Source organism: Zootoca vivipara, chromosome 6 (genome assembly GCF_965207765.1).
Source record: "Zootoca vivipara chromosome 6, rZooViv2.hap1.1, whole genome shotgun sequence".
Lineage (NCBI taxonomy): Eukaryota > Metazoa > Chordata > Lepidosauria > Squamata > Lacertidae > Zootoca > Zootoca vivipara.
In genome coordinates, this window is record NC_142589.1 from 93531852 (window position 1) to 93559710 (window position 27859).

The window sequence follows — 27859 nt, forward strand, 5'->3', positions numbered from 1 at the left end:
TCTCCACCCCCACCACATCCGCGCCCCCCCCCCCAAGACTGTGCAAAAATACAGCACCTAACCAGGCCCCTGATCCGAAACCATCTTTATTCATTACCCGAAAGCTTTCTATACTCTGCTTAATAGCAAAATATTTCAGGATCTCTTTACGGATAGATCTGTCCATCGTGAAACCCGCAGGCAACTGCTGTGATGCTAGCCATCTTTGGGGGGGGGGTGTTGTTTCCGCAAGGGTTAACCACCAACCTTCTCTCCCCCCACCCCCCTGTTTTTCCAATGGGGGATCGGGGGAGGGGGGATTTTTCTTTTATTCCTCCAGGAAGGAACAGCCAATCAGTTGCTACAGTGCCCACGCTTAGTGCCTCTTGGTCTTCCCCTTCTGCTATCTTTTCTAAACCGCGGAAGAAAAAAAGAGAAGGGGGGGGGGACACACACAAGGAAAGGGTGTCGCTGTTTTTCTTTCTTCTTTGCTGGGAGCAAAGAGGGGGGGCAGGAGAGAGAAGCTTCTTTCCACCCAGACGATGGAGAAGCCCATTTGCAACTCGTCCCACAGCAAAGAGGAGATCCAGCCCCTCCGGTACTTAAGGTAAGTTGGCCACCTTTCAGGAAAAAGCCCCCTGCCCTTTTTTGCCACCCTTGCCCCCCGACGAAGCTCTTTGCGCACCTGTCAGGAGGCTGCACCTGTTGCGATTCTGCCTGCAATGCAAACCCGCAGCCCCGCAGAGTCGTTGCACCAGGCGACGTTAAGACGCGGCCTCGGTAGTTGCAGGCTGGGCAATGGGTCGATGCAGGTGTGGGCCAAAGCAAGGAGGGGCTTGTTTTCTCAAACGGGGGTTGGGTGGGACAGGCAGGGTCTGTGACGGAGCCAGGTGTACTTCAATGCCAACGGACCCAGGGGGTGGGCAGATGATGACGGCAACCTGGCCAAAAATGACCCAGCGCGGAGCTCAACTTAGGCACGAGCCAGACTTTGGAGTTTTTTTATACCCTGCCCATCTGGCTGGGTTTCCGCAGCCACTCTGGGCGGCTTCCAACAAAATATTAAAATACAATAGTCTGTTAAACATTAAAAGCTTCCCTAAACAGGGCTCTGGGTGTCTTCTAAAAGTCTGGTAGATGTTTTTCTCTTTGACATCTGACGGGAGGGCATTCCACAGGGCGGGCGCCACCACCGAGAAGGCCCTCTGCCTGGTTCCCTGTAACTCGGCTTCTCACAGCGAGGGAACCGCCAGAAAGCCCTCGGAGCTGGACCTCAGTGTCCGGACAACTAGAGGGCGCCACCTTGGGGAAGGCTGACTTAAGGACTGGGTAGCTCCACTGGTTAGAACAGGGTGCCAGTAACGGAAAGGTTGTGCGTTCGATACCTGTATTTTTCTGGGTGGGGACGTGGGGGTACGCATACCCTAAACATTTTGTGGATCTCAATTTCGGCCTCATTGAGGGACAGTATTTCAATATGAGTAGGAACACGAGAGTACCCTTAAACATATTTTTTAAAGGGGGAAAAAAGCACTGCCCATATGAGACATTTTGCATTATGCCAGGGGGGTCAGACTAAATGTCCACCCGCTTACAGTATGGCCTTAGATGAGGATTAGGCAAATTTGTGGGTGACACAGCGATCCACGGCTGTGGAGGCAGCGATGCTTCTGAATCTCAGTCGCTGGGGGTCCCAAGTGGGGGGAGCTGCTCTCGTGGTCTGTTTCTCCTTGGGGGTTCGTGGTCAGATGGGCCTGATCCTGCAGCCTCTCCTTACAACCAATGCACTTTCCCCACACACAGCCCCATAAGCTGCTTTCCGGTGCGCCTGGATTTTTTTGCTTCACCATCAACCTGACCTCCTTCCTTTTTTATTTTTATTTTTTTTTAAAATCCATTAGAATTTTACTCTCACGAATGGCAAAAGAACGTGCGCTTCTCTCACTCTGTCTTTTCAGATTGTACTGTCCCCCCCGGTTACGTTCAACATAAGACAATATGGTATCCAGGGGGAGGAGGAAGAGGAGGAAATTAGAGGGGCGGGTGGTTATGATTATTCATTGAATTCATATACTGCCCCTGGACCCTGCAGGTCTCAGAATGAAACCAGAACATCAAACCACAAAATGCATATCCAAAATTAAAACAACCACCCCAAAAGAAAAAAACACATATTGAAAGAGTGAAAAACACTATTATTGGGGGGGGGGTGCGTTTTCATAACTTGGTATACGCGTGAGGTTTTTATGTCCGTGTTCTTTGGGTCAATTCTCTTTCTACCGTATTTTTCCGTGTATGACAAACCCCCGTGTATAAGGGACTTAAAATTAAGAAAATGGGGGGGGGGGAGAGATTGCCCACAGTTGTTGAGCTTTTTTGGGGGGGGGAGTGCTGAAAATCTCTCACCCGCCAGTCCCCAAAATGCACTATCCCCCCCATTTTTAACATGATTTTAAAAATTAATATATATATATATATATATATATATATATATATATATATATATATATATATATATATAAACCCTGGTCTTATGCACGGAAATGTACAGTATATGCATTTGTTAGGGGAAGCTTTTTGTTTGGGGAAGTTTTTTAATGTCTGATGTTTTATCATGTTTTTAATATTCTGTTGGGAGCCCAGAGTAGCTGGGGAAACCCAGCCAGATGGACGGGGTATAAATAATAAACTATTATTATTATTATTAGTTTATATGAGCAGCGAAGATCAGGGCCACTGATCACCCCAAAGGATCCTTTTTTCCTCTTTCCAAATGCGGGTTTTGCAAAGAGCAACCCGCTCGCTCGCCTCTGATCTCCATGGCAACCATAAAACACACGCTCTCGAGTGTGATGTGGGTGTTGGGAGCAGATATATATATATATATATATATATATATATATATATATATATATATATATATTCCTTTCCAACGATGCTATTAAATCTGTCTCCTCCTCAGGGTTGGGGGGGGGGAGAGAACGAGCGTGCATTTCTGCCGCCCGTTAAATCTCTTTTTCGTCTTGCACGTTTTGGGGGTTCGCTCATCCACTCTTGTACCTTAAGGTGACGTCAGCAGGGCTGGATTCAGAAGCGTCAAAGAAGCGTTTCATTTACTGTAAACACGTCACAAACTTTGTATGAGAAATCGGGTGGTGAAAACGGGGACTCCGCAGCGCCACCTCGTGTCGAAGTGTTAGAATGCACATACAGCTCGTATAAAGCGTTTTTTTCCTTGCCGATGTAGCAAGGCCGATGTTGGGTCTCGGGTGCGTTTGTTTGAATCAATGAATCATTATTTGCGTCAGCCATCGGCCATAGCACTAAAACAAGAATACGATATACAAAGAATAGAAATAAAAAGTCAATTATATAAAAATCATTTTGGGGTTTTGAATCAATGGTTAAATAGTGGATCTCATTCTGGGTCTCAGGTATGTAAACCACCGTGCGTGATCACGTTAATCGATGAAGATGGTTTTTAAAATTTAATTAATATTTTTCTTTATGATCTTCTGTCTCCTTCTTCTTCTTCTTCTTCTTTTTAAATAAAATTAGTAGTAGTAGTAGTTTGCAAAATAAAATCGCAATATAAAATCACAAAGTACTTAAAAAATTTTTATTATGAGTTCGCAAAATAAAATCACAATATAAAATCACAAAGTATTTATTTATTATTATTATTATGAGTTCGCAAGATAAAATCACAATATAAAAACACAAAATATTCATTATTATCGATTGAATTTATATGCTGCCCAGTATCCGCACGTCTCAGGGCGGTTCACGGCATAAAATCATGGTATAAATACACAAAATGCCATATTTTTTCCCTGTATAACACGCCCCGTTGGGGGGGACGGGACTCAAATTTATGAAAATGGGGTGGGAAAATCAAAGCAGTTGTCCTTATTTCTTCTCTATTGGGCTTCTGCCTCAGGGGCTCATAGAAGACCCTCTGCTTTAACCGGGTAGCAGAAAAGTTGAAAAGCAGATGATGGGATATTGGGGGGGGGGGGCGGCTCATAGAAGACCCTCTGCTTCGGGTACCAGATGATGGGAAATGGAGCTTCGAGGGATGGACTGGGCAGACGGGGGAAGGATGGAGGGGAGAGGGAGCAGACGCTTCCTGGAATTGCCCCCCCTTAACCCCGCTACCCTCCGCCCCCCCCCAGCTCTGCCCAAGCATTGTAGCATTGTGGGAAGATTCCTGCTTCTCTTTGCAAAAGACTTCTATTTAGCGGTTGCCGTGGCGACAGAGCCAAACGCTGCGGGAAGCTGAAAAGCCTTGATTTATTTTGTTTTTTCGGGGAGGGGGTGGTGGTCTTGCAGTGTCCTGTGAGAAGGAGTGACCGGCTGCTTTCCAGAAGCAAGGGGGCTTATTTCGGACAGTGCAAAACCGTGCATTGCAGGGGGTGGACCAGATGGCCCTTGGGGGGCCCCCTTCCAACCCACAATCCAACAATTGGGAGGGGGATTCCATGTCTGAAACCCTGGAGAAGCTCTTGCTAGTCAGTTCAAGCAGCGCTGAGCTGGATAGACCGACTCGAGGCAGCTTCCGATTTGAACCGGCCTCTTGAGGACTAGAATCTTGCATTGCCTTTAGCGGACAGGCCGTAGCTCAGCAGAGAAGCACTTGCTTGGCAAGCAGAAGGTCCTGAGGTCCAGTCCCTAGCAGCAGGGCAGGGGGCTGCCCCCTGAGCCTGAAACCTCAGAGAGCTGCTGCCGGTCAAAGTAAACGATATGGGGCCAGATGGACCCATTGGTCTGAGCAAAGCTTCCTACCAAACCTCCCTTCTGCCTGGGTTTGTTCCTTCTGCTTCGGCTCATTTAACGACGAGCGTGAGGGCGTTTTTGCTTAACGATCCCCCCCTCGCTGCTTTGATTAGCAATAATAATTCAACAGTTGAAAACACGAATCCGTCCGATCCTCTTTTCCAAGCCTTCCAAGTCGTCGGAACTAGAACTCGTGGCTGAATGCCTGAAGATTTGGGACGCAGTTAACCTGCAGAACTCCCTCCCACAGGAAGCAAGAAGCGTCACCAACCTAGATGGACTTTAAAAAAGAGGATTGGGCAAATTCGTGGAGGGCTTTCGAAGGCTCCTAGCCACAGAGGTTATACTCTGCCTGCTTGGGTCCTGCTTCCGGATTTCAGGCCCCTGTGAGAACAGGTGTTTCTTAGGTCCTTACCCGCTCTTGTTGTGGCAGGGAGTTCTGCAGGTTTACCATGCTGCATCATTTGCCCTGAAGCTTCAAATCCTGGCCCGATCCCACTGGCGTCAAAACCCACCGACCCCCCCCCCCAATCTCGTGCCAGAGTATGTGCAGCTCGGAGCCCAGCAAACTCGACAAGGGAAGCATTTTCTCGATTCCTGCAACATTCAGATTCCTGTCTGCTCCACTGCCAGATTCACATATATGCTAAGCAAGCTACAGCTTAGGGCCCCGCTCTCTTGCCCCCCCAAAAAAAATTAAAGAAAAAAAAAACCTGGATGTACATTTCCAAAATATAAGATAAGAAACAAATAAAATAAAACCTACATACAGCGTTTTGTGTTGTGTTGGCTCCTAGCATGTAAGTCATGCTAGCCTGCTAGTCTGCTCCCTAAAATATCCCTGGTTTGCTCCTTTCTATATATAGGGTGCCTACATTCTGCATGCAGGGCCGGTGCGTCCATTTAGGCGGACTAGGATATTGCCTAGGGCGCGAAAATGGAGGGGGCGCTGCCGAGCCTGCCCCGCAAAAACCCCGCGCCACCGCCGCCCTCCCAAGGTACGCGCTCGTGCTCCTCCTGCCTATGGAGGGGACGCCGAGAGCTCCCCAGCGGCGGCAGCACCCACAGCTGAAGCCTTCAGCTATGGGCGCTGATGCCGCTGCCGCTCGCTCGCTGCAGCCACCGCTGAGGAGCTCAAAGCGTCCCCTCCACAGGTGGGAGGGCACCGAGCTCCGCCCTTGGCCTGCGCTCCTCCCGCCAATGGAGGGGACGGAGGGGCAGCAGTGGTGTGCGTGCGTGCGTCATGACGCATGCGCCCGGGGGGCGCCAGAAGATGTTTTTGTCTAGGGCGCAAAAAGCCCTAGCACCGTTCCTGTCTGCATGGACTGATTCCATGGCAACATGTGCAAATGGCTTGAGATACCTACTAAAGGTAAAGGTAAAGGGACCCCTAACCGTTAGGTCCAGTCGCAGACGACTCCGGGGTTGTGGCACTCATCTCGCTTTACTGGCCGAGGGAGCCGGCGTTTGTCCGCAGACAGTTTTTCCGGGTCATGTGGCCAGCATGACTGAGCCGCTTCTGGCGAACCAGAGCAGCACACGGAAACGCCGTTTACCTTTCCGCCGGAGCGGTACCTATTTATCTACTTGCATTTTGACGTGCTTTCGAACTGCTAGGTTGGCAGGAGCTGGGACCGAAAAACGGGATCTCACCCCGTCGTGGGGACTCAAACTGCTGACCTTTTGACCGGCAAGCCCTAGGCTCAGTGGTTTAGACCACAGCACCACCCGTGTCCCCAAGATACCTATTAGGTCCATAAATTGCCATATAGCATATATTCAACAACAAAAAACAGCGGCAATTTGTTGTTGGCAAAGGACAGCTGGACCTATAAAGGGCCCCATTACCTTCAGGAGCTGAGGGCCGCATCAAACCTAAACCCGGCCCTGCTACGTGTCCAGAGGAGGGCAACCAAAGTGGTCAAAGGCCTGGAAACGATGCCTTATGAGGAACGGCTTAGGGAGCTGGGTATGTTTAGCCTGGAGAAGAGAAGGTTAAGGGGTGATATGATAGCCATGTTCAAATATATAAAAGGATGCCATATAGAGGAGGGAGAAAGGTTGTTTTCTGCTGCTCCAGAGAAGCGGACACGGAGCAACGGATTCAAACTACAAGAAAGAAGATTCCACCTAAACATTAGGAAGAACTTCCTGACAGTAAGAGCTGTTTGGCAGTGGAATTTGCTGCCAAGGAGTGTGGTGGAGTCTCCTTCTTTGGAGGTCTTTAAGTGGAGGCTAGACAGGCATATGTCAAGAATGCTTTGATGGGGTTTCCTGCTTGGCAGGGGGCTGGACTGGATGGCCCTTGTAGTCTCTTCCAACTCTATGATTCTATGGCCTCCAGGGGAACAGGATCTCGGAGTGTGAGGTCCCAAGCACTGTGTTTCGTGGTCGTAGAGCCCCTGCTTGATTACAGTATTTGGAATATGTAACTTTTCCTGTGTCTTGCAGCAGAGCAGAGGCATTGGCTATCGATAAAGAGCTGCTGGAGGAGTTTAGGTTCGGACAACAGCAGTTGATTGAAATCTGGGGTCGTGCTTGTGCCATGGCAGTAACCAAGGTAAGCCCACAGGACGGGGTAAGATGCTTGGTGTCCCCAGAACCACATTATTAGACCTGCTTCCTGGTTTGCTTGAGTATTTATTTACAGTGGCACCTTGATTCTCAAACTTAATCCGTTCCAGAAGTCCGTTCCAAAACCGAGCTTTCCAAAACCAAGGCGCGCATTCCCATAAAAAGTCGTGCAAAATGGATCAATCCGCTCCAGACTTTTAAGAACAACCCTTGAAACAGCAATGTGACATGAATTTTATTATCTAACGAGACTGTCGATCCATAAAACGAATGCAATAAACAATGTACTGCAACCGCGCAGCCAATCCACCGGTAGCCGGGCTGGGTTCCACACAGTCACGAAAACAAAACGAAAAAGAGCTGCGAAAACAAAAACGCAGAAGAAATAGCAAAAATGGACAGACCTCAGTGTAACGCTCAAACCGGAAGCGTGACACTCAGAACGGAGCACGTTTGGCTTCCGAAAAAAGTTTGCAAGCTGGAACTCTTACTTCCTGGTTTGCAGTGTTTGGGTTCCAAGTTGTTTGAGTACCAAGGTACCACTGTATTATTATTATTATTATTATTATTATTATTATTATTTTATTCCACTTTCTACCCAAAAATCAACAAATCTCTCCAACAGACTTGCAGAGTGCTCTGAGCAAGGCAGTCCCTGCCCTCAGGCTTATACAACCTGAAAAGACACGGCATTAAAGAAAAACGGGCTGGGGGAGGAGGAGGAAAAAAGCAAGCTACCTGCCCTCGGGCTTATACAACCGAAAAAGACACATCAGCAAAGGAAAATGGGCAGGGGAGGAGGAGGAGGGAATAAGGAAGCTCTCTGCCTTCAGACTTATACAATTTTTTAAAATAAAAAGGCACAATGCCAAAGGAAAATGGGTTCGAAGGGAGGAGGAAATAGGCAAACTCTGGTACCAGTGGGAAGTTCTTGTAACGGCCGGCCCAGTCATTAGGGAACCAGGCAGAGGGCCTTCTCGGTGGTGGCGCCCGCCCTGTGGAATGTCTTCCAGTCAGGTGTCAAGGAAATAAGCAACTACCTGACTTTTAGAAGACATCTGAAGGCAGCCCTGTTTAGGGGAGTTTTTAATGTTTGATGTTTTATTGCATTTTTAATATCTTGTTGGAAGCCACCCAGAGTGGCTGGGGAAACCCAGCCAGATGAGCAGAGTATTATTATTATTATTTTATATTTATTTTATTTTATTTTATTTTATTTATTTATTTATTTATTATGACAACAAAGGAAAATGGGCTCTGAGGGAAGAGGAAATAGGTAGACTCCAGTGCCAGTCCTTAGAAACAAGGTCTTCTCATGAACAGCTGAAAGAGAGGAGGAACGAAAGCTTTCTGGTCTGGAGGGCGCCAGGTTGGCAACCCTTGTGGTCTGGGAGCTCTCTCTGTTCCTCAGTACCCTGAGGTCTGTTGTTCTTTGATCCAGCACTTCCTTCGGGCACCCTTGGAGTCGTTTCCTCTTGACGTTGCCCAGAGCATCACTGCAATTTTTTTAGCCCCCTTCCTTTTCGGCCTGTTAGTTTTGGACGCGGAGCGGCTCCATCTGGCTTTTTAATCGCTCGCAGCCTCTCCTCGGCGTCTCCCCGACCCTCCGCCGCGGAGGAAATGCCGGGCGGTTTTCAAAGTCTGGCCCTGCCAGCTTTTTACCTCTGCCACATTCCAGATTTTTACCTCTGGTTTGGCATCGGCTATTTGCATTGCATCAGCACCGGGCTGGGGCAATTAATATTGTTTGCTCTGACTGGCAGCAGCATTCAGGCAGGGGACATTCCCAGCCACTGGGGATTGAATTGGGACCTTCTGCTAGGGAGCTAACCAGAAGGGGTTAGCTCCGGCTTCCTCAACCTCAGCCCTCCAGGTGTTTTTGGCCTACGACTCCCATGATCCTTAGCTAGCAGGACCAGTGGTCAGGGATGATGGGAATTGTAGTCTCAAAACATCTGGAGGGCCGAGGTTGAGGAAGCCTGGCTTAGCTAAGCCCTTCTGGTTAGCTCAAAAAGGAAGCAAGACGCCAGCCCTCAGGACTCTGAAGAAACCCATCGTTTATTTGAACTAGAACTAGAATCTTACTTTACGTCGGGACAAGGGAGGGCCATAGCTCGCCTTTCATGCGGAAGCTCAATGCCAACTTCAGAGCCACTGCGTGGATGGGAGGAGGAGGAGGAGGAGGAGGAGGAGGAGGAGGAGGAGGAGGAGACGAAGACGAAGAAGAAGAAGAAGAAGAAGAAGAAGAAGAAGAAGAAGAAGAAGAAGAAGAAGAAGAAGAAGAAGAAGAAGAAATTTATTACTTATACCTTGCCCATCTGGCCGGACCTCCCCGGCCACTTTGGGCAGCTTCCAACAGGATATTAAAAACACGATAAAACACCAAACATTAAAAATGTCCCTTAAACAGGGCTGCCTTCAGATGTCTTCTAAAAGTCAGGTAGTTGTTTATTTCATTGACGTCTGACGGGAGGGCATTCCACAGGGCGGGCACCACCACCAAGAAGGCCCTCTGCCTGGTTTCCTAACCTCACTTCTCGCAGGGAGGGGACCGCTAGAAGACCCTCAGGAGGTGGACCCCGGTGTTATACAGTCTCAGCGGCCACTCCCAGTCCCCAGTCTAGCTGCCACATTCTGGATTAGTTGTAGTTTCCGGGTCACCTTCCAAGGTAGCCCCACGGAAAGCGCATTGCAGTAGTCCAAGCGGGAGATAACCAGAGCATGCACCACTCTGGCCAGACAGTCTGCGGGCAGGGAGGGTCTCATCCTGCGTACCAGACGGGGCTGCCCTGGACACAGAATTGACCTGCACCTCCATGAACAGGTTTACCACTCCTATCAGCCAATCACCCATTCCCACCACCCTTCTGAGTAATACCCCTCCCCACCCTCTGACTATACATAAGGGTCTAGTGACTTCTGTTTCAGTGTATCTGACGAAGTGTGCATGCACACGGAAGCTCATACCTATGACAAACTTAGTTGGTCTCTAAGGTGCTACTGGAAGGATTTTTTATTTATTTATTTTTGTCCATAAACAGCTGTGAGTCCGAAATGACTCTTGGAGAGGGTTGCGAGTTCGAAATCCTGGAGATTCGCTGCCATTCAGTGTTGACAGCCCTGAGCCAGACAGACCAATGGTCCGACTCGGTTTGGCAAGCTCCCTACGTTCCTATTTAAAACCAGGCCGCGAGGGCTAGAACCTCGATTTATCCTTAAGGGAAGGAGCACAGCTCAGTCCCAGGGCAGAGGGTCCCAGGTTCGATCCCAAAACATCTCAGGATAGGGCCAGGGGAGATGCCTTCCCTTCTTACATTCCTGGTGGAAGCCATTGAGCTTCTGCTCCTCGGCTGTCTCCCATCGGATCCGCCTCTTGTTTTTAGCCTGAGCACCCCACCCCCGGTTGTCCTGCACCCTTATTTTCCGGGCGTCTCGTTGCAGGTTTTCCCTCGGAGGTCTCTGCCGAGAAAGCAGCCGACGTTGCTGGTGGTCTGCGGCTGCGAACAGAACGGGGCAGTCGGCCTGGCATGTGCCCGTCACCTGCGTGTCTTTGTAGGTACCTGCAGCCCCCTTCTGCCCCCCCCCCAGAGTTTGGCTTTGTTTCCATCATGCATTCTCTCTCTTCCTTGTTCGAATCCATTTCTGTCCCCCTTTTAAAAGAGGGTTGGACAAATTCGTAGAGGTATTTATGACGGCCAGCCGCAAGGGCTATGATGTCTCCGCTGCTGGAGGCAATATTGCTTGGGAATTCCAGTCGGTCACCCCGGGGAGGGTGAGAGCGCTTCTCTTGTGCTCGGATCCTGCTTTTTGGGGCTTCCCACTGCAGGGCTTCTGGTTGGCCACTGTGAAGATATGATTCTGGACCAGCTCCAACCTGCTCCTCTGAAGTCTTTTTGATGTTGGCTTGAGATCAGGGCACTCAACGGTTTCGCTTCTAGGGGGAAGATCTTCCTTTTAACTTTTTATATAAGATGATTTTTGGAATGGAGGAGAAAGGCTCAGGATAGCTGAACAGACACACAGACACAGAGAGAGAGAGAGAGAGAGAGAGAGAGAGAGAGAGAGAGAGAGAGAGAGAGAGAGAGAGAGAGAGAGAGAGAGAGAGATGTACAATTTAGCTTGTTTACAAAGCTATTGCACTACCAACCGTACTGTATGCTTGTGAAACATGGGCCACTTATAAATGCCATCTCCAACTTCTCAAAAGATTCCATCAACGGTGTCTCCAAAAAGTTTTACACATCACCTGGGAAGACAGGGGAACTAATGCCAGTGTACTGGAAGAAGCAAAGGTCACCAGTGTTGAAGCGATGGTTCTTCAACATCTTCATTGGACTGGTCATGTTGTGTTGATGCGTGATGATCGTCTTCCAAAGCAACTACTCTATTCCGAACTTAAAAATGGAAAGCATAATGCTGGTGGTCAACAAAAGAGGTTCAAAGGCAAATCTTTAAAAATGTAGTATAAACACAGACAACTGGGAAACACTGGCCTGCAAGCGCTCCAGTTGGAGAACAGCCTTTACCAAAGGTGTCCTGGGCTTTGAAGACACTCGAACTCAGGACGCAAGGGAGAAACGTGCTAAGAGGAAGGCGCGCTTGGCAAACCCTCACCGGGATCAACTCCCGCCCGGAAACCTATGTCCCCATTGTGGAAGGACGTGTGGGTCCAGAATTGGCCTCCACAGTCACTTATGGACCCATTGTTAAAACCGTGTTTATGGAAGACAATCTTCCTCGGCTACGAGTGATCGCCAAAGAAGAAGAAAAAGATATTTGTTCCCCAAACCCTCGTATCCTTTCTTTCTTAAATACCGGTACTTCTTTCAAATGATGATATTGTAACCATATTGTTAAATTTCCCAGATAATTCCTTAAATTCTTTAATTTATATTCTCCTCCCTCTTGTTTTGATAAGTTTCTTTTAGTTAATATGCAGAAATGGCAACACTCACCCGAAGAATAAGAAAACAAGATAAACTTTTTATTTTTTTAAAAAAGAATAGAAATGGTTTATTGAATATTTGCAGATAAATTGAAAGCAGAGAAAAACATGGTCAGGACTATTATAATAACTCACACTTTCATAAGAGTATATATTTAAAGTAGCTAAATAAATGAGCCCATTGAATGAATTTGGATATGCAGAAGATTTTTAAAAAATAACTTTAAGGAACCGCAGAAAGAGGGGGGAGGAAGTCGAGTTTTGAAATGTTAGAAGGATTGTAAAATTAATGAAATGTATAAACCCGAAAAGTGTAAATAAAATTTTAAAGAGAAAGGTGCAGAATTGCTGGGGTGAGGTTGTAGGAGAGAGAATGCTCTGTGTTAAGACTAAAAGTATTAGCACCATTGGCCGGGGTTTTTCTAAGCTTTCCAAACTGCAAAGAAGGCTTAGAGTACAGTACATGGTTCTGCTTTCCATGCAAACCGTGACCTAGCTTTTGAAACCCACAAAGCAACAGTCCTGCCTGGCTTGGCAGCCTTTTAATACACTGTGTTTCTAGGGTACAAAGCACTTTCTTTCTCGCCCTGAATTGGTCTCGCTAAGAAATAGCTCCAGGTCGCTCTGGGGAAAAAGAAGGAGAAGGGAAAACAGGGTTTAAAGTCCCCTTCCTTTGCCCTGCATCCCACTTCTGAAATTTATTTCTCAGGGATGAAATGATTTCCTTTCCCTTTCTGTGGCCCCCACCCTACTCCTGAAATTTATTTCTTAACTTTCATTCAAGTTTAAAACTCTGCCTGTTATCAGTTAGATGTCCAGTCCCCCAGTTCAGGAAGGCTGGAATGTAGAGCAATGAGGGAAATGTTGCTTCAGCGAGGCTTCCATTTGAATATGGAGTTATTCATCGTAGAATCATAGACTTGTAGAGTTGGAAGAGACCCCAAGGGTCATCCAGGAATTGCAGCTAAAGAATTGCCAACAGGTGGTCACCCAACCTCAGTTTAAAAACCTCCAAAGAAGGAGCACCCCACCACCTTCCAAAGTTCCACTATCAAACAGTTCTCACCATCAGAAAGTTCTCCCTAAGGCTTAGCCGAAATCTCCTTTTTTAAAAGACGAATCCATTGGTTCAAGTCCTCCTTCAACAAACTCGCTGTGTCTTCCTTCAGTTATTTGAAGAGGGCCATCTCTGTCTTCTCCAGGCTGAGCACCCTCAACCATTCCTCGCAAGACTTGGTTTCCAGACCCTTGGTCATCTTCGTTGCCCTCCTCTGCACACCTTCCAGCTTGTCAATCTCCTCCTCAAACTGGGGTGCCCAGAACTGGACACAGGGCTCCAGAACAGAGAAGCACGATTCCTTCCATTGATCTGGACGCTCTTCCTTGGCGATCCCTCGTAGCCGAGGAAGATTGTCTTCCAAAACAGGGTTTTAGCAGTCCGTAAGTGACTGTGGAGGCCAATTCCGGACCCACACGTCCTTCCACAGTGGGGACATTGGTTTCTGGGCGGGAGTTGATCCTGGTGAGGGTTTGCCAAGCGTGCCTTCCTCTTAGCACGTTTCTCCCTTGCGTCCTGAGTTCGAGTGTCTTCAAAGCCCATAACACTTTTGCGAAAGGCTGTTCTCCAACTCGAGCGCTCGCAGGCCAGTGTTCCCCAGTTGTCGGTGTTTATATACGTATTAGATTTGCTTTGAGACAGTCTTTAAACCTCCTTTGTTGACCACCAGCATTATGCTTTCCATTTTTAAGTTCGGAATAGAGGAGTTTCTTTGGAAGATGATAATCAGGCATCTGAACACCATGACCAGTCCAACGAAGTTGATGTTGAAGAATCATCACTTTGACACTGGTGTCTTTGCTTCTTCCAGTACACTGGCATTAGTTCGCCTGTCTTCTCAAGTGATGTGTAAAAAATTTCGGAGACACCGTTGAGGGAATCTCTCGAGGAGGCCTCAGTGTAGCACAGCTAAGAATGAGGGAGAGATCTTAGACTTCTGTTGATGCAACCTAGAATAGGATTGGCTCCCCGCCCCCTGCATTGCACTGTTGACTCATGTTATGTTTGTGGTCTACCAAGATACCTAAATCGGAGATGTTGCTTCAGCAAGACTTGGGGTTAGGGAAGCCTGGAGTGCAATGATTGGAAATCTATGATTTCCTCAGACAGTGAGATCATAGATTTGGAGGCTCCATCCCTTGGCCGCACCCAGATCCGGGGCAAGTTATTCTCCAAGCTGAGAATGCCGCAAATTTTATTTATTCAACGTTTTGCAAAGTTGCTGATTTCCAATCCCTCACACTTCCCTTCGTGCCTTCCTCTTTTGTCTCCCCCTCATGTTTCTCCTTGCAGGAATACGAGCCCACCATTTTCTATCCGAAGAGATCTTTGAACCCTCTTTTCCGGGATTTCACCACGCAGTGTGAGAAGATGGACATTCCGTTTCTGTCCTACCTGCCAGCGGAGGTGAGCAAAGGCTTTCTGGTCCCTCACTTGCAAGGGAGCCGCTTGGTGCGACAAGCCCTCTTGATGGCAGACGTCAACAGATGATTGTACAGTGGTACCTTGGTTCTCAAACTTAATCCGTGCCGGAAGTCCGTTCCAAAACCAAGGCGCGCTTTCCCGTAGAAAGCAATGCAAAATGGATTAACCCGTTCCAGACTTTTACAGCAATTGAACATGAATTTTACAGTGAGACCACCGATCCATAAAATGAAAGCAATAAACAATGTACTGCAGTCACACAAGCAATCCACACAGTCACAAAAACAAAACAAAAGGAGCCGCAAAAACAAAAAGGCAAAATAAAAAGCAAAAACAGACAGACCTCAGCGTAACACTCAAATCGGAAGCATCACACTCAAAACTGAGCACGTTCGGCTTCCGAAAAAAGTTCGCAAACTGGAACACTTACTTCCGGGTTTGCAGTGTTTGGGTTCCAGGTTGTTTGAGTACCAAGGCGTTTGAGAACCAAGGTGCCACCATATTTTGGTTTGCTGTTCTTTCAGGAAGTGCGAATGAGGTAGATCGGCCTTTAAATATGAATTGAATCGAATTCCACCCTTTTCCCGCCATCATCAGGGTCCTCACTTTGGATATTGGGGGGTTGGCCTCGCAAATCGCATCCTGTTTTATGTTTTAAAAGAGACATGAATCTCCAAGCCTTTTTTAATGACATTTTTGGGTCCTGATGTCCTAGAAACAAATTACAGAGGAAGATTTTTGAGCATGTGTGTGGCTCAAATCCTGGTTACTTGCTGGTTCCTGGGACGGGCTCCCTAACCTCATAGCGTCATAGACCCTCGCCCTCAGGGAGAAAAGGAAGCTTCCAGCTTCTGTTTAGAACATCTTTGGTATTGCAATTTCTGCTAAATCTCAGTGGAAGCTGCATCCGTTTGCTATAATCTTGTGGTGTTTGGGCTCGGGGAGAAGCCAGCTGCGAGTCAAGTGGCGTTAAAACAAAATTGCAAGAGTCCTTCTGGAGAGCTAAAATTAGGGATCAAACCAAATGTTACTGCTTGGAACCACAGAGAGCGTGCCAGAAATATATTGGAAGTTTGCTTGCAGACATTTTTTGGGTGTTTTGCAAAAATAAAGAGAGCGCAACGTTGATGAGCATCTGTGCCAGGTTTTCCATGCTCATTTCATGCCGCTTCATGAAATGTCCAGAGGAGGGCAACCAAAATGGTCAAAGGCCTGGAAACAATGCCTTATGAGGAACGGCTTAGGGAGCTGGGTATGTTTAGCCTGGAGAAGAGAAGGTTAAGGGGTGATATGACAGCCATGTTCAAATATATAAAAGGATGTCATATAGAGGAGGGTGAAAGGTTGTTTTCTGCTGCTCCAGAGAAGTGGACACAGAGCAATGGATTCAAACTACAAGAAAGAAGATTCCGCCTAAACATTAGGAAGAACTTCCTGACAGTAAGAGCTGTTTGGCGGTGGAATTTGCTACCAAGGAGTGTGGTGGAGTCTCCTTCTTTGGAGGTCTTTAAGCAGAGGCTTGACAGGCATCTGTCAAGAATGCTTTGATGGTGTTTCCTGCTTGGCAGGGGGTTGGACTGGATGGCCCTTGTGGTCTCTTCCAACTCTACGATTCTATGATTCGTGGCCAGTTTGGTCCCGTATCTCCCCATAAGGAGTGCAGTGACGGCATCCCTGAGGACCAAGTGAAGCTGGTTTTAGGGGATAGGTTATGTACTGGGCTTGGATCCTAGAGGATGCAAATCTAATTCCTCTAATTCCTCCTGTTCAAGCTAGGAGAACAAATCCCATTAACTGTGGATTTGTCTTAATGCTGCCGGCATTTTCAGCTGTACATATCCCCCCCCCCAAAAAATATAATCAATAAACGTTTCCCAATCCTCTTTAAATGTATGTTGTTCTTTTTTTATTCTATATGTTAAGTCTGCGAGCTGCGCATATTCCGCCAGCTTAAGTTGCCATTCTTCTTTAGTCGGGACCTCACTCGTTTTCCGTTTTTGGGCTAACGAAACACGGGCTGCAGTAGTGGCATACATAAATAGCCTTCTTCTTTTTTTGACACCTGGGGATTTCCATCTGAATTATCCCAAACAGAAAGGACTGTGGTTGTTTTTCTTTTTTTCTTTTTCTTTTTAAAAGTACTTTTAAACTCCCCCCCAATTCATTGTGAATTATTTCCCAACACTCTTTTACCCTTTTACACCTCCACCACGTATGATAGAAAGTACCCACAACCTCATTGCATCCCCAGCACTTATCCGATTCAGTCTTATACATCTTTGCAAGCCTAAAGGTAAAGGGACCCCTGGCCATTAAGTCCAGTCGTGGATGACTCTGGGGTTGTGGCGCTCATCTCGCTTTACTGGCCGAGGAAGCCGGCGTATAGCTTCCGGGTCATGTGGCCAGCATGACAAAGCCGCTTCTGGCAAACCAGAGCAGCGCACGGAAACGCTGTTTACCTTCCCACCGGAGCGGTACCTATTTATCTACTTGCACTTTGATGTGCTTTCGAACTGCTAGGTGGGGAGGAGCAGGGACCGAGGAACGGGAGCTCACCCCGTTACAGGGATTCGAACCGACGACCTTCTGATCGGCAAGCCCTAGACTCTATAATTTAGACCATCAGGTAGTTCTCCTTCAAGGAATAACATGCTGTAAACTTCAGTTTCCAACTCGACGTACTTTTCAGGACCCTGATCCAGGAGTAGAACAGCTAAGAGGATAGAGGGGAAGCGCTTCCATAGAGAGAGTCTGCATAACCCAGGCTTCCTCAACCTCGGCCCTCCAGATGTTTTGAGACTACAATTCCCATCATCCCTAACCACTGGTCCTGCTAGCTAGGGATCATGGGAGTTGTAGGCCAAAAACAGCTGGAGGGCCGAGGTTGAGGAAGCCTGGCGTAAACTGAGCTTAAGGCAAAGCTAGGTTCAGGACATTGGACAGGGACTGCAGAACTAGTTCAGCACCGCGGAGAGCAGCCCTACAGCGGAGGCAGGAGATTCAAGTTGTCTCAGCAAGGTATTGAATGGGGCAACTGTGCCCCTGAAGGACCAGGTGCGCAGCCTGGGAGTCATTTTGGACTCACAGCTGTCCATAGAGGCACAGGTCAATTCTGTGTCCAGGGCAACTCTGTCTGGTACACAGGCTGAGACCCTCCCTGACCACAGACTGTCTCGCCAGAGTGGTGCATGCTCTGGTTATCTCCCGCTTGGACTACTGCAATGCGCTCTCCGTGGGGCTACCTTTGAAGGTGACCCAGAAACTACAACTAATCCAGAATGCAGCAGCTGGACTAGTGACTGGGAGCGTCCGCCAGGACCATATAACATTGGTCCTGCAAGACCTACATTGGCTCTCAGTATGTTTCTGAGCACAAATCAAAGTGTTGGTGCTGACCTTGAAAGCCCTAAACGGCCCAGTATCCCTGAAGGAGAGTCTCCACCCCCATTGTCTAGCCCGGACACTGGTGTCCAGCTCAAATGGCCTTCTGGCGGTTCCCTCCCTGCGAGAAGTGAGGTTACAGGGAACCAGGCAGAGGGCCTTCTCGGTGGTGGCGCCCGCCCTGTGGAACGCCCTCCCTTCAGATGTCAAGGAAATAAACAACTACCTGATGTTTAGAAGACATCTGGAGGCAGCCCTGTTTAGGAAGGTTTTTAATGGTTGATGTTTTATAATGTATTTGTGCAGATTTATTTCTATCCATTTATTGAATTTATATCCAGCCTTTTCCTCCAAGGAGCTCAAGAACCCTAACCCCCCCCCCAAAATCACCCCCACAACAACGCTGTGAAGTAGGGTGAGATGTTAGGCCCCCATGGTCACCCAGTAAGCTTCATGGGGGATTCGAACCCTGGTCTTTCCTAGGTCCTAGGCCGACACTCTCGCCACTACACCACACTGAAGTTGTGTGGGCGCCATCTCCGGATTTGGAACCTGTGAAATTAACTGATTTGCATTCTCCCGTGTTGATAATGGGTGGTTGCGGGTGGCGCTGTGGTCTAAACCACTGAGTCTCCTGGGCTTGCCGATCGGAAGGTCAGTGGTTCGAATCCCCGCGACAGGGTGAGCTCCCGTCGCTGTGTCCCAGCTCCTGCCAACCTAGCAGTTCGAAACACGCCAGGGCAAGTAGATAAATAGGTACCGCTGCAGCGGGAAGGTAAACGGTGTTTCCGTGCGCTCTTGTTTCCGTCACGGTGTCCCGTTGTGCCAGAAGCGGTTAAGACCTGCTGGCCACATGACCCGGAAAGTTGTCTGCAGACAAACGCTGGCTCCCTCGGCCTGAAAGCGAGACGAGCGCCACAGCCCCATAGTCACCTTTGACTGGACTAAACTGTCCAGGGGTCCTTTACCTTTACCTCCCTTTAATAAATAATATGAATGATACAGTGGAACCTCAGTTCTTGAACCGCTCTGCTCCCGAATGTCAGAAACCCAGAAGTAAGTGTCCCGGTTTTCGAATGTTTTGGAAGTCGAACGTCCTTCCAGAACGGATTGCATTTGACTTCCTTCAGTGTTTCCACTGTATTAATAAAACACTGCTCTTTTAAAAAAATAAAATAAAAAAGCTATCCATATATGATAAATGGTTTAATGTGTGATGTTTTGTTATCTTTTTATATATGTTTGGAGCTGCCCAGAGTGGCTGGGACAACCCAGTCAGTCGGGCGGGGTACAAATAAAATTATAATAGTAATACAGTTGTACCTTGGTTCTCAAACGCCGAAAACCCGGAAGGTTTCCGGTTCTCAAATGTTTTTCGGAAGCCGAGCGTCTGCTGTGGCTGTCGGCTATTGTTTCCAGGGCACCTGCACCCATCAGAAGCTACGCCTTGGTTTCCAAACATTTCGGAAGTCAAACGGACTTCCAGAACAGATTACTGGTAAGTTTGGCACTTTTGTTTTTGCTGTTTATTTTGTGTTTTTGTTTTTCCAGTTAATTTGTTTTTGTGACTGTGTAGAACCCAGTTCAGCTACGGATTGATTGATTATGTGACTGCGGAAATGGATAAAAGCCCCCCATCCAAACAACGACTATCATCATCAGTGCAGGGAAGAAAAAAGATAAATTTTCATTTTTATCATCTCCAATACTGTCTTATTTATTTTATAGTACAGTACGTAGATCATTGCTTTCTTTTTATGGATCCATGGTCTCGTTAGATAGAAGAAGAAGAAGAAGAGTTTGGATTTGATATCCCACTTTATCACTACCCGAAGGAGTCTCAAAGCGGCTAACATTCTCCTTTCCCTTCCTCCCCCACAACAGACACTCTGTGAGATGAGTGGGGCTGAGAGACTTCAGAGAAGTGTGACTAGCCCAAGGTCACCCAGCAGCTGCATGTGGAGGAGCGGAGACTCGAACCCGGCTCCCCAGATTACGAGTCTACCACTCTTAACCACTACACCACACTGGCTCTCATAGTGAAATTCATGTTCAATTGCTGTTTCAGAGGTTGTATTTAAAAGTCTGGAATGGATTAATCCGTTTTGCATGACTTTCTATGGGAAAGCGCGCCTTGGTTTTGGAACGCTTTGGTTTTGGAAAAGGACTTCCGGAACGGGTTAAGTTTGAGAACCAAGGTACCGCTGTAATAGCAATAACAAGAAGGGCAGCATTGAGTTTCTTTTTGCACCGTGTTTTACATGCACCTCGGTCGATAGACCACAGCTTGTTTGTGCACCTTATAAGACTTGGAGAACCCACAACTGCAGGGTTGCGATGTGACACCCCCCTCTCTCATCTTCTCCCCTGTGGCAGACTCAGCTGATCAGCGACGCTTACAACCTCGTGATCGACGCCTTGCTCGGAGTGGAAGCCACGCCGGGCGAGTTGCCAGAGCCGTTCAGTACGATCCTGGCCACCCTCAAGCAAATCCGGATCCCTCTCGTCAGCCTGGACGTCCCCTCTGGTATGCTTCCCCTGTTGAGTAGCGGTCTGCTAAGTTCTCCCCCCCCAAAAAACAAGTCTCTGTCGAATAAGGAGCCCCAGGGGAATCAAAGAGCCCCACTAGGATGCAACTGACAAAACCCCTTCCCTGTTAATGTTAATAATATTATTATTATATTTGTATACCATCCTTCGCCCACAGATCTCAGGGTGGAAACGAAATTTAAAAAATTCATTCCAGTTGCACCTTAGAGACCAACTAAGTTTGTCATTGGTATGAGCTTTCGTGTGCATGCGCACTTCTTCAGAAGAAGCGTGCATGCACACGAAAGCTCACACCAGTGACAAACTTGTTTTGTTTAGTCATTTAGTCGTGTCCGACTCTTCGTGACCCCATGGACCATAGCACGCCAGGCACTCCTGTCTTGCACTGCCTCCCACAGTTTGGTCAAACTCTTGTTCGTAGCTTCGAGAACACTGTCCAACCATCTCGTCCTCTGTCGTCCCCTTCTCCTAGTGCCCTCCATCTTTCCCAACATCAGGGTCTTTTCCAAGGATTCTTCTCTTCTCATGAGGTGGCCAAAGTATTGGAGCCTCAGCTTCACGATCTGTCCTTCCAGGGAGCACTCAGGGCTGATTTCCTTAAGAATGGAGAGGTTTGATCTTCTTGCAGTCCATGGGACTCTCAAGAGTCTCCTCCAGCACCATAATTCAAAAGCATCAATTCTTCGGCGATCAGCCTTCTTTATGGTCCAGCTCTCACTTCCATTTAGCTTACAAACTTAGTTGGTCTCTAAGGACACGGGTGGCGCTGTGGGTTAAACCACAGAGCCAAGGGCTTGCCGATCAGAAGGTCGGTGGTTCGAATCCCCGTAACAGGGTGAGCTCCCATTGCTCGGTCCCTGCTCCTACCAACCTAGCAGTTCGAAAGCATGTCAAAGTGCAAGTAGATAAATAGGTACCACTCCGGCAGGAAGGTAAACGGCGTTTCCGTGTGCTGCTGTGGTTCGCCAGAAGCGGCTTAGTCATGCTGGCCACATGACCTGGAAGCTGTCTGCTGACAAACGCCGGCTCCCTCGGCCAGTAAAGCGAGATGAGCGCCGCAACCCCAGAGTCGTCCACGACTGGACTTAATGGTCAGGGGTCCCTTTACCTTTACCTAAGGTGCTACTGGAATGAATTTTTTTTTACTTTGTTTCAACTACGTCAGACCAACACAGCTACCTACCTGTAACTAGATCTCACAACATAGAAATGCAAAAAACCCAACCCTCCCCTAAATACTAAATACATAATAAAAGTAAGAAGACTAAATACAAACAAAGACACTGTGGCCTCTGCGGTGGGGGGAGAGGCTGCAATTTGGTGGCATCTCAGGAGCTCAACAGCAGGGGGCGCTGGAGCCAGTGACAGGCAGAGACAACTCATTCTATTGTTTGTCCCAGTCCTCTTTCCCCCTGCTTTCTATAAAGGAGACAGGGAGACCAGCAAGGGGCGGGGGGAGAGAGAAGGTGATAGGCGGGAACTTTCATTTATCTGTCTTGAATCTTCCAACATTCAGCTTTGCTGCATGTCCGTGAGTCCTAATGTTAGGAGACAGTAATAATAATAATAATAATAATAATAATAATAATAATAATAATACCCATCTGGCTGGTTTTCTCTATCCACACTCTCCACGACAGGCATCATTTTAGAAACCTCTATCCTCCTGCTTCTTACTTGCCTTTTTCCCCAAAACGAACAAGCCGAGGGAAAATAGCCCAGTTGGTTAGAGCGTGGTGCTGATGATGCCAAGGGCTGCAGGATTCGATCCCAGGTGCATTGCAAGGAGGTTGGACTAGAGGACCCTCAGGGCCCCTTCGAGCTCTCCAATCTGTGCCGGATTTACCTGTAAGCTAAACAAGCTCTAGCTTAGGGCCCCACTCTCTTGGGGGCCCCAGAAAATTTAAAGGAGGGGAAAAAACTGGATGTACATTTCCAAAATATAAGATAAAAAACAAATCAAGAGAGCCAGCGTAGTGTAGTGGTTAAGAGCTGTGGACTCATAATCTGGGGAACCGGGTTCGAGTCTCCGCTCCTCCACATGCAGTTGCTGGGTGACCTTGGTCTAGTCGCACTTCTCTGAAGTCTCTCAGCCCCACTCACCTCACAGAGTGTTTGTTGTGGGGGAGGAAGGGTAAGGAGATTGTTAGCCGCTTTGAGACTCTTCGGGTAGTGATAAAGCGGGATATCAAATCCAAACTCTTCTTCTTCTTCTTCTAAAATAAAGCCTACATCCAGCAACAGTTTTTTGTGTTGTGTGTAGGCTCCTGTGATGTAAGTCCTGGGCCCCGCCTTCTAGCCTGCTCCCTAAAATATCCCTGGTTTGCTCCTTTCTATATATAGGGTGCCTACATTCTGCTCTTTATCATTATTAGTAGTTTGCATCATATATTTACACCTATTATTATTTCATGTTCTAGCCAGTTTCTCGAGACTAGATGGTGGCCTTTGTAAATTGCATTTCTAAAGGAACTTCTGTTCTTGCCAAATGCCAATGTGTTCGCATTATTAAGTTTGTTATGAATTTAAAAAAATCATTTTAAGTTAGAGCTTAATAAGTATTTCACTATTAACACACTGCTTCTAAATTGTATTTCAGTTCAACCATTACTTGGATAAAATACGTATTCTGTGATGTGCAAATGGCTTGAGATACCTATTCAGTCCATAAATAACCATATAGCATAGATTCAACACAAGAAACTGTGACCATTTGTGGTTGACAAAGGACAGCTGGACATATAAAAGGCCCCGTTACGTTCAAGAGCTTAGAGCCTCATCAAACCTACCGTAAATCTGGCCTTGTCTGCAATTATTCTGTGACCCACTTGTCCTTTTTCTCTAGTTGCGTCCCTGAGCTGAGCCCGACCCCTTGCAAGGAAGGATGCCCCCGCCTTCCTTCCGACACCCTGCCCAGTTTCACCCCAGTGGCCTGGCACAAACAGCAGCCGTCTCCAGAAGCTCTTGGAAGCCCCGTCCAGCAAAAGGGGGAGACATCAGATTCCCCCAACCGAGACATGATGTCATAACCCAAATAGCCCTCTCCCCCCCCTTATGTCTGGCTGGACAGCGGCGACCGAGTCTCTGCTTTTGCCATCAGGAAGAGCAAACGAGGAGAGGTGAATCTCAGGAATCTCTCTCTCCGTTCCCTCCTTCCTTTTTAAGTGGCTTTGCCTCAGCAGCACCGTGATGGAGCATAAAGATTTTTGGGAAATTACATTTCCATCTCATCTTTTCTTCTGCAAGCGGCTCAGAGAGGGCTGGCCAGTTCTCTCCTCAATGAATCCCCTTAATAATAATTCAGCCACGGAGAAGATGCTCTATGGTCCCCCTGCTGTCGTTTGGAATATGCTTTTCCTGCGTTGTGTAAGGCAGCACGCCTTCTCAGGGCTAATAATAATAATAATAATAATAATAATAATAATAATAATAATAATTTATTACTTATACCCCACCCATCTGGCCAGACCTCTCCAGCCACTTTGGGTGGCTTCCAACACTACATAAAAAACATAATAAAACATCAAACATTAAAAACTTCCCTAAACAGGGCTGCCTTCAGATGTCTTCTAAAAGTCAGGTAGATAATTATTGCCTTGACATCTGACGGGAGGGTGTTCCACAGGGCGGGCGCCACCACCGAGAAGGCCCTCTGCCTGGTTCCCTGTAACCTCACTTCTTGAAGGGAGGGAACTGCCAGAAGGCCCTTGGAGCTGGACTTCAGTGTCCAGGCTGGACGATGGGGGTGGAGATGCTCCTTCCAGAATTGTTGTTGTTTAGTCGTTTAGTCGTGTCCGACTCTTTGTGACCCCATGGACCAGAGCATGCCAGGCACTCCTGTCTTGCACTGCCTCCCGCAGTTTGGTCAGACTCATGTTGGTGGCTTTGAGAACACTGTCCAACCATCTCGTCCTCTGTCGTCCCCTTCTCCTAGTGCCATCAATCTTTCCCAACATCAGGGTCTTTTCCAGGGAGTCTTCTCTTCTCATGAGGTGGCCAAAGTATTGGAGCCTCAGCTTCACGATCTGTCCTTCCAGGGAGCACTCAGGGCTGATTTCCTTCAGAATGGATAGGTTTGATCTTCTTGCAGTCCATGGGACGCTCAAGAGTCTCCTCCAGCACCATAGTTCAAAAGCATCAATTCTTTGGCGATCAGCCTTCTTTATGGTCCAGCTCTCACTTCCATCCATCACTACTGGGAAAACCATAGCTTTAGCTATACAGACCTTTGTTGGTATACTCTCCCCCAAAAGGCAACCTGATATTCTTATTATTCTTATTCTTATTATTCTTATTCTTATTTTATTTGTACCCCGCCCACGGGACAGGGCTGCCCAAGCCACTCTGGGCGGCTTCCAACATATATAAAAACCTAACAAAACATTATGCCTTGAAAGCTTCCCTATACTTCAGATGTCATCCTCGCTGAGAATCCTGTGTTGCAGGGGTTGGTCTAGATGACTCACGGGGTCCCTTCCAACTCCTCTGCCGTTCCATTCTTCTAGGCAGGTCAGGGTGAGAGGCAGCGTAGGTTCGACTGAATTGTAGGTTAGGCTAAATCGTCTGAGGGTCTAAAATATTTTGTGGTTCCCCCCCTCCCCAATTGGTTGAGATGTCAGGCTGTTAGGTCACGTTTTTGCGGCAACGGAACTGAATATGCAGAGGCCTTGGTACAACATTCAGGACCCGAAAAGGGAATGGGAGATTTATAGACAATATTTAAAAGAACAGTGTCCGCATATTAAGACTTCAGAATGCTTTGAATAGCTCTCGGGATTGACGAAATAAATATAAATCAATAAAAAAATTGTCCAGGAGCACTTTAGAGACCAACTAAGTTTGTTCTGGGTATAAGCTTTCGGGTATCTGAAGAAGTGTGCATGCACACAAAAGCTTTATACCCAGAACAAACTTAGTTGGTCTCTAAGGTGCTACTTTATTTCGTCTGCGTCAGACCAACACGGCTACCTACCTGAATCTCAGGATTGAATAAGGTATAAAGAACACAAATAAGATTTAATAAAGACTAAGTTTATTGAAAAATAGAGGCAAGTAATTAAAGAAACAAAGAACCCATATCAAGGACACGGAGCAATGGATTCAAACTTCAAGAAAGAAGATTCCACCTAAACATTAGGAAGAACTTCCTGACAGTAAGAGCTGTTCGACAGTGGAATTTGCTACCAAGGAGTGTGGTGGAGTCTCCTTCTTTGGAGGTCTTTAAGCAGAGGCTTGACAGCCATATGTCAAGAATGCTTTGATGGTGTTTCCTGCTTGGCAGGGGGTTGGACTGGATGGCCCTTGTGGTCTCTTCCAACTCTATGATTCTATGATTCTAAGGAAGTCAGAATTTGGTGGCTGAAATATTTTTGTGTATTCACAATATAATGTTCTATTTTCTTCTTTATTTTTTATTTGTAATAGATGTTGGTTTTTTCTTTTCTTTTTCTTTTTCTAAGTATTCTTTGTGTGTCTATGTTGCTTTTAAATCAATAAAGTCTGAGGTTGTTGTTTTTTTTAAAAAAACAATCCCACATTCAGTGTCCTCGGCTCAATAGAACCTGCATGTCCAGGAGCAGTCTACCCCCTAATGCCATGGGCAGAGAACAGGGGAGGTGGGGAGAGAGGGGCGACCTCTGTGGGCTTTAGACGGTTCGATCCAGGAAGCCACTTCTGATTATCTTTGTCCTCTCTCTTCCCTGTCCGCCCCCCCCAACCCCTTTCTTTTCAGGCTGGGATGTGGAGATGGGCAGCTCCGACGGAATCAGTCCCGACGTCCTCGTCTCCCTGGCTGCTCCCAAACAGTGCGCCACGCGGTTTGTGGGCAAGCACCACCTTGTGGCGGGCCGCTTCCTCCCTTACGATGTGCAGAAAAAGTTCGAACTGAATTTCCCCGAGTACCCTGGCACAGATGACGTGGTTTCTCTTTAAGGAGAAGGAAGCTCGCGGCCATGCCGGGGGGGGGGAGCGGTTCCCGGAGTTCCTTTCCCGCATCGCGTCCCCCCAAAAGCCCCATTTGCTTCTCCCAAACGGCGAGAGGTTGGGTAGACGCCCCTGAGAACCGACGAATTCTGCGCCTAGACTTCTGGAAATGTACAAACCGTAGCTCGGGAGGCAGGTGCCGTGGTGCCGTTTGAGCCCAATCTGGGAGACTACAGATTTTGCCCGCTCCCGATCTCAGAAGAATCACTCCCAGCTGCACGCAAGGAATTAAGAGATGCCTCTTTGGGGGAAGAGGCATTCCCTCCCGGAACTGAGGGAATCCCTCTTCTTAGGTCAGGGATACAGTGGTACCTTGGTCCTCAAACTTAATCCGTTCCGGAAATTCCGTTCCAAAACCAAAGCGTTCCAAAACCAAGGCATGCTTTCCCCTAGAAAGCAATGCAGAATGGATTAATCCGTGCCAGACAAGCCCTGAAACAGAAATCTAGTAGAAATTGGAGTTCTTGCGAAAGTCCAGAAATAAACGATAAATTACAAGAACTCAGGCTACCTTTGTTTATTATAAGTAATATAACTTTGTCTTTAGAAAGTTACATGTATTCCTGAAATAAGGATTATTATTTTTTTAAGATGATTTATTATTTAAAGCACAGACAAGCTATCTTTGTACATTATAAGCAATTTAACTCTTTATTTAACAGAATGTAAGTTTGATGTAAGGTTAGTTACTCACAGATATACCAGTTATGTTCATTTAAATATAGTCTCTGTCCTTTACATATGATAAAACTTTATGTTTAGAGAGTTGAATGAATTTTCATTACAAGGAGAATTATTCTAAGATTTATTTTAACTTTCCCAATATTCCAGCTGACGAAGAATAGTCGAAACAGGGCCTTGTCCTGATTTTTACTGAAATTTATCTTTATTTGCCTTCAACATTGGGATTGATTCCCATTTAAACTCCGCATCACATCAATAAAACCTTGTGAATATTTTTTTGAAATCCATCTTCTTTTGGCCTGAGTTCTTGTAATTTATCGTTTATTTCTGAAACAGAAATCTGACATGAATTTTAGCATCTAACAAGACTGTCAATCCATAAAATGAAAGCAATGATCAATGTACAATCAATCAGCAGCTGAACTGGGTTCCACGCAGTCTCAAAAACGAAGTCACAGGTCGCAGTCAAAGAAATTTAAAAGCCCCACAAACAAAAACACACACAC

General features: G+C 47.2%; 1 protein-coding gene across 1 annotated transcript; it reads left to right on the plus strand.

Annotated features, from left to right (window-relative positions):
• Positions 1-148: 148 nt before the first annotated feature.
• Positions 149-27859, plus strand: YJEFN3 (YjeF N-terminal domain containing 3). The gene is made up of 6 exons (XM_035120016.3): positions 149-586; positions 7207-7315; positions 10771-10881; positions 14625-14738; positions 20514-20664; positions 26419-27859. Exons 1-6 carry the CDS (start codon positions 522-524, stop codon positions 26616-26618), a joined length of 750 nt encoding a protein of 249 aa, XP_034975907.1. The 5' UTR covers positions 149-521; the 3' UTR covers positions 26619-27859.

Bases quoted from the DNA above. Each gene is read 5' to 3' on its own strand.
- YJEFN3 (XM_035120016.3), top strand. From the start codon at position 522: ATGGAGAAGCCCATTTGCAACTCGTCCCACAGCAAAGAGGAGATCCAG. The intron at 14,739-20,513 runs GTGAGCAAAGGC...CCCCTGTGGCAG, and splicing joins TGTCCTACCTGCCAGCGGAG to ACTCAGCTGATCAGCGACGC. The intron at 20,665-26,418 runs GTATGCTTCCCC...CTTTCTTTTCAG, and splicing joins CAGCCTGGACGTCCCCTCTG to GCTGGGATGTGGAGATGGGC.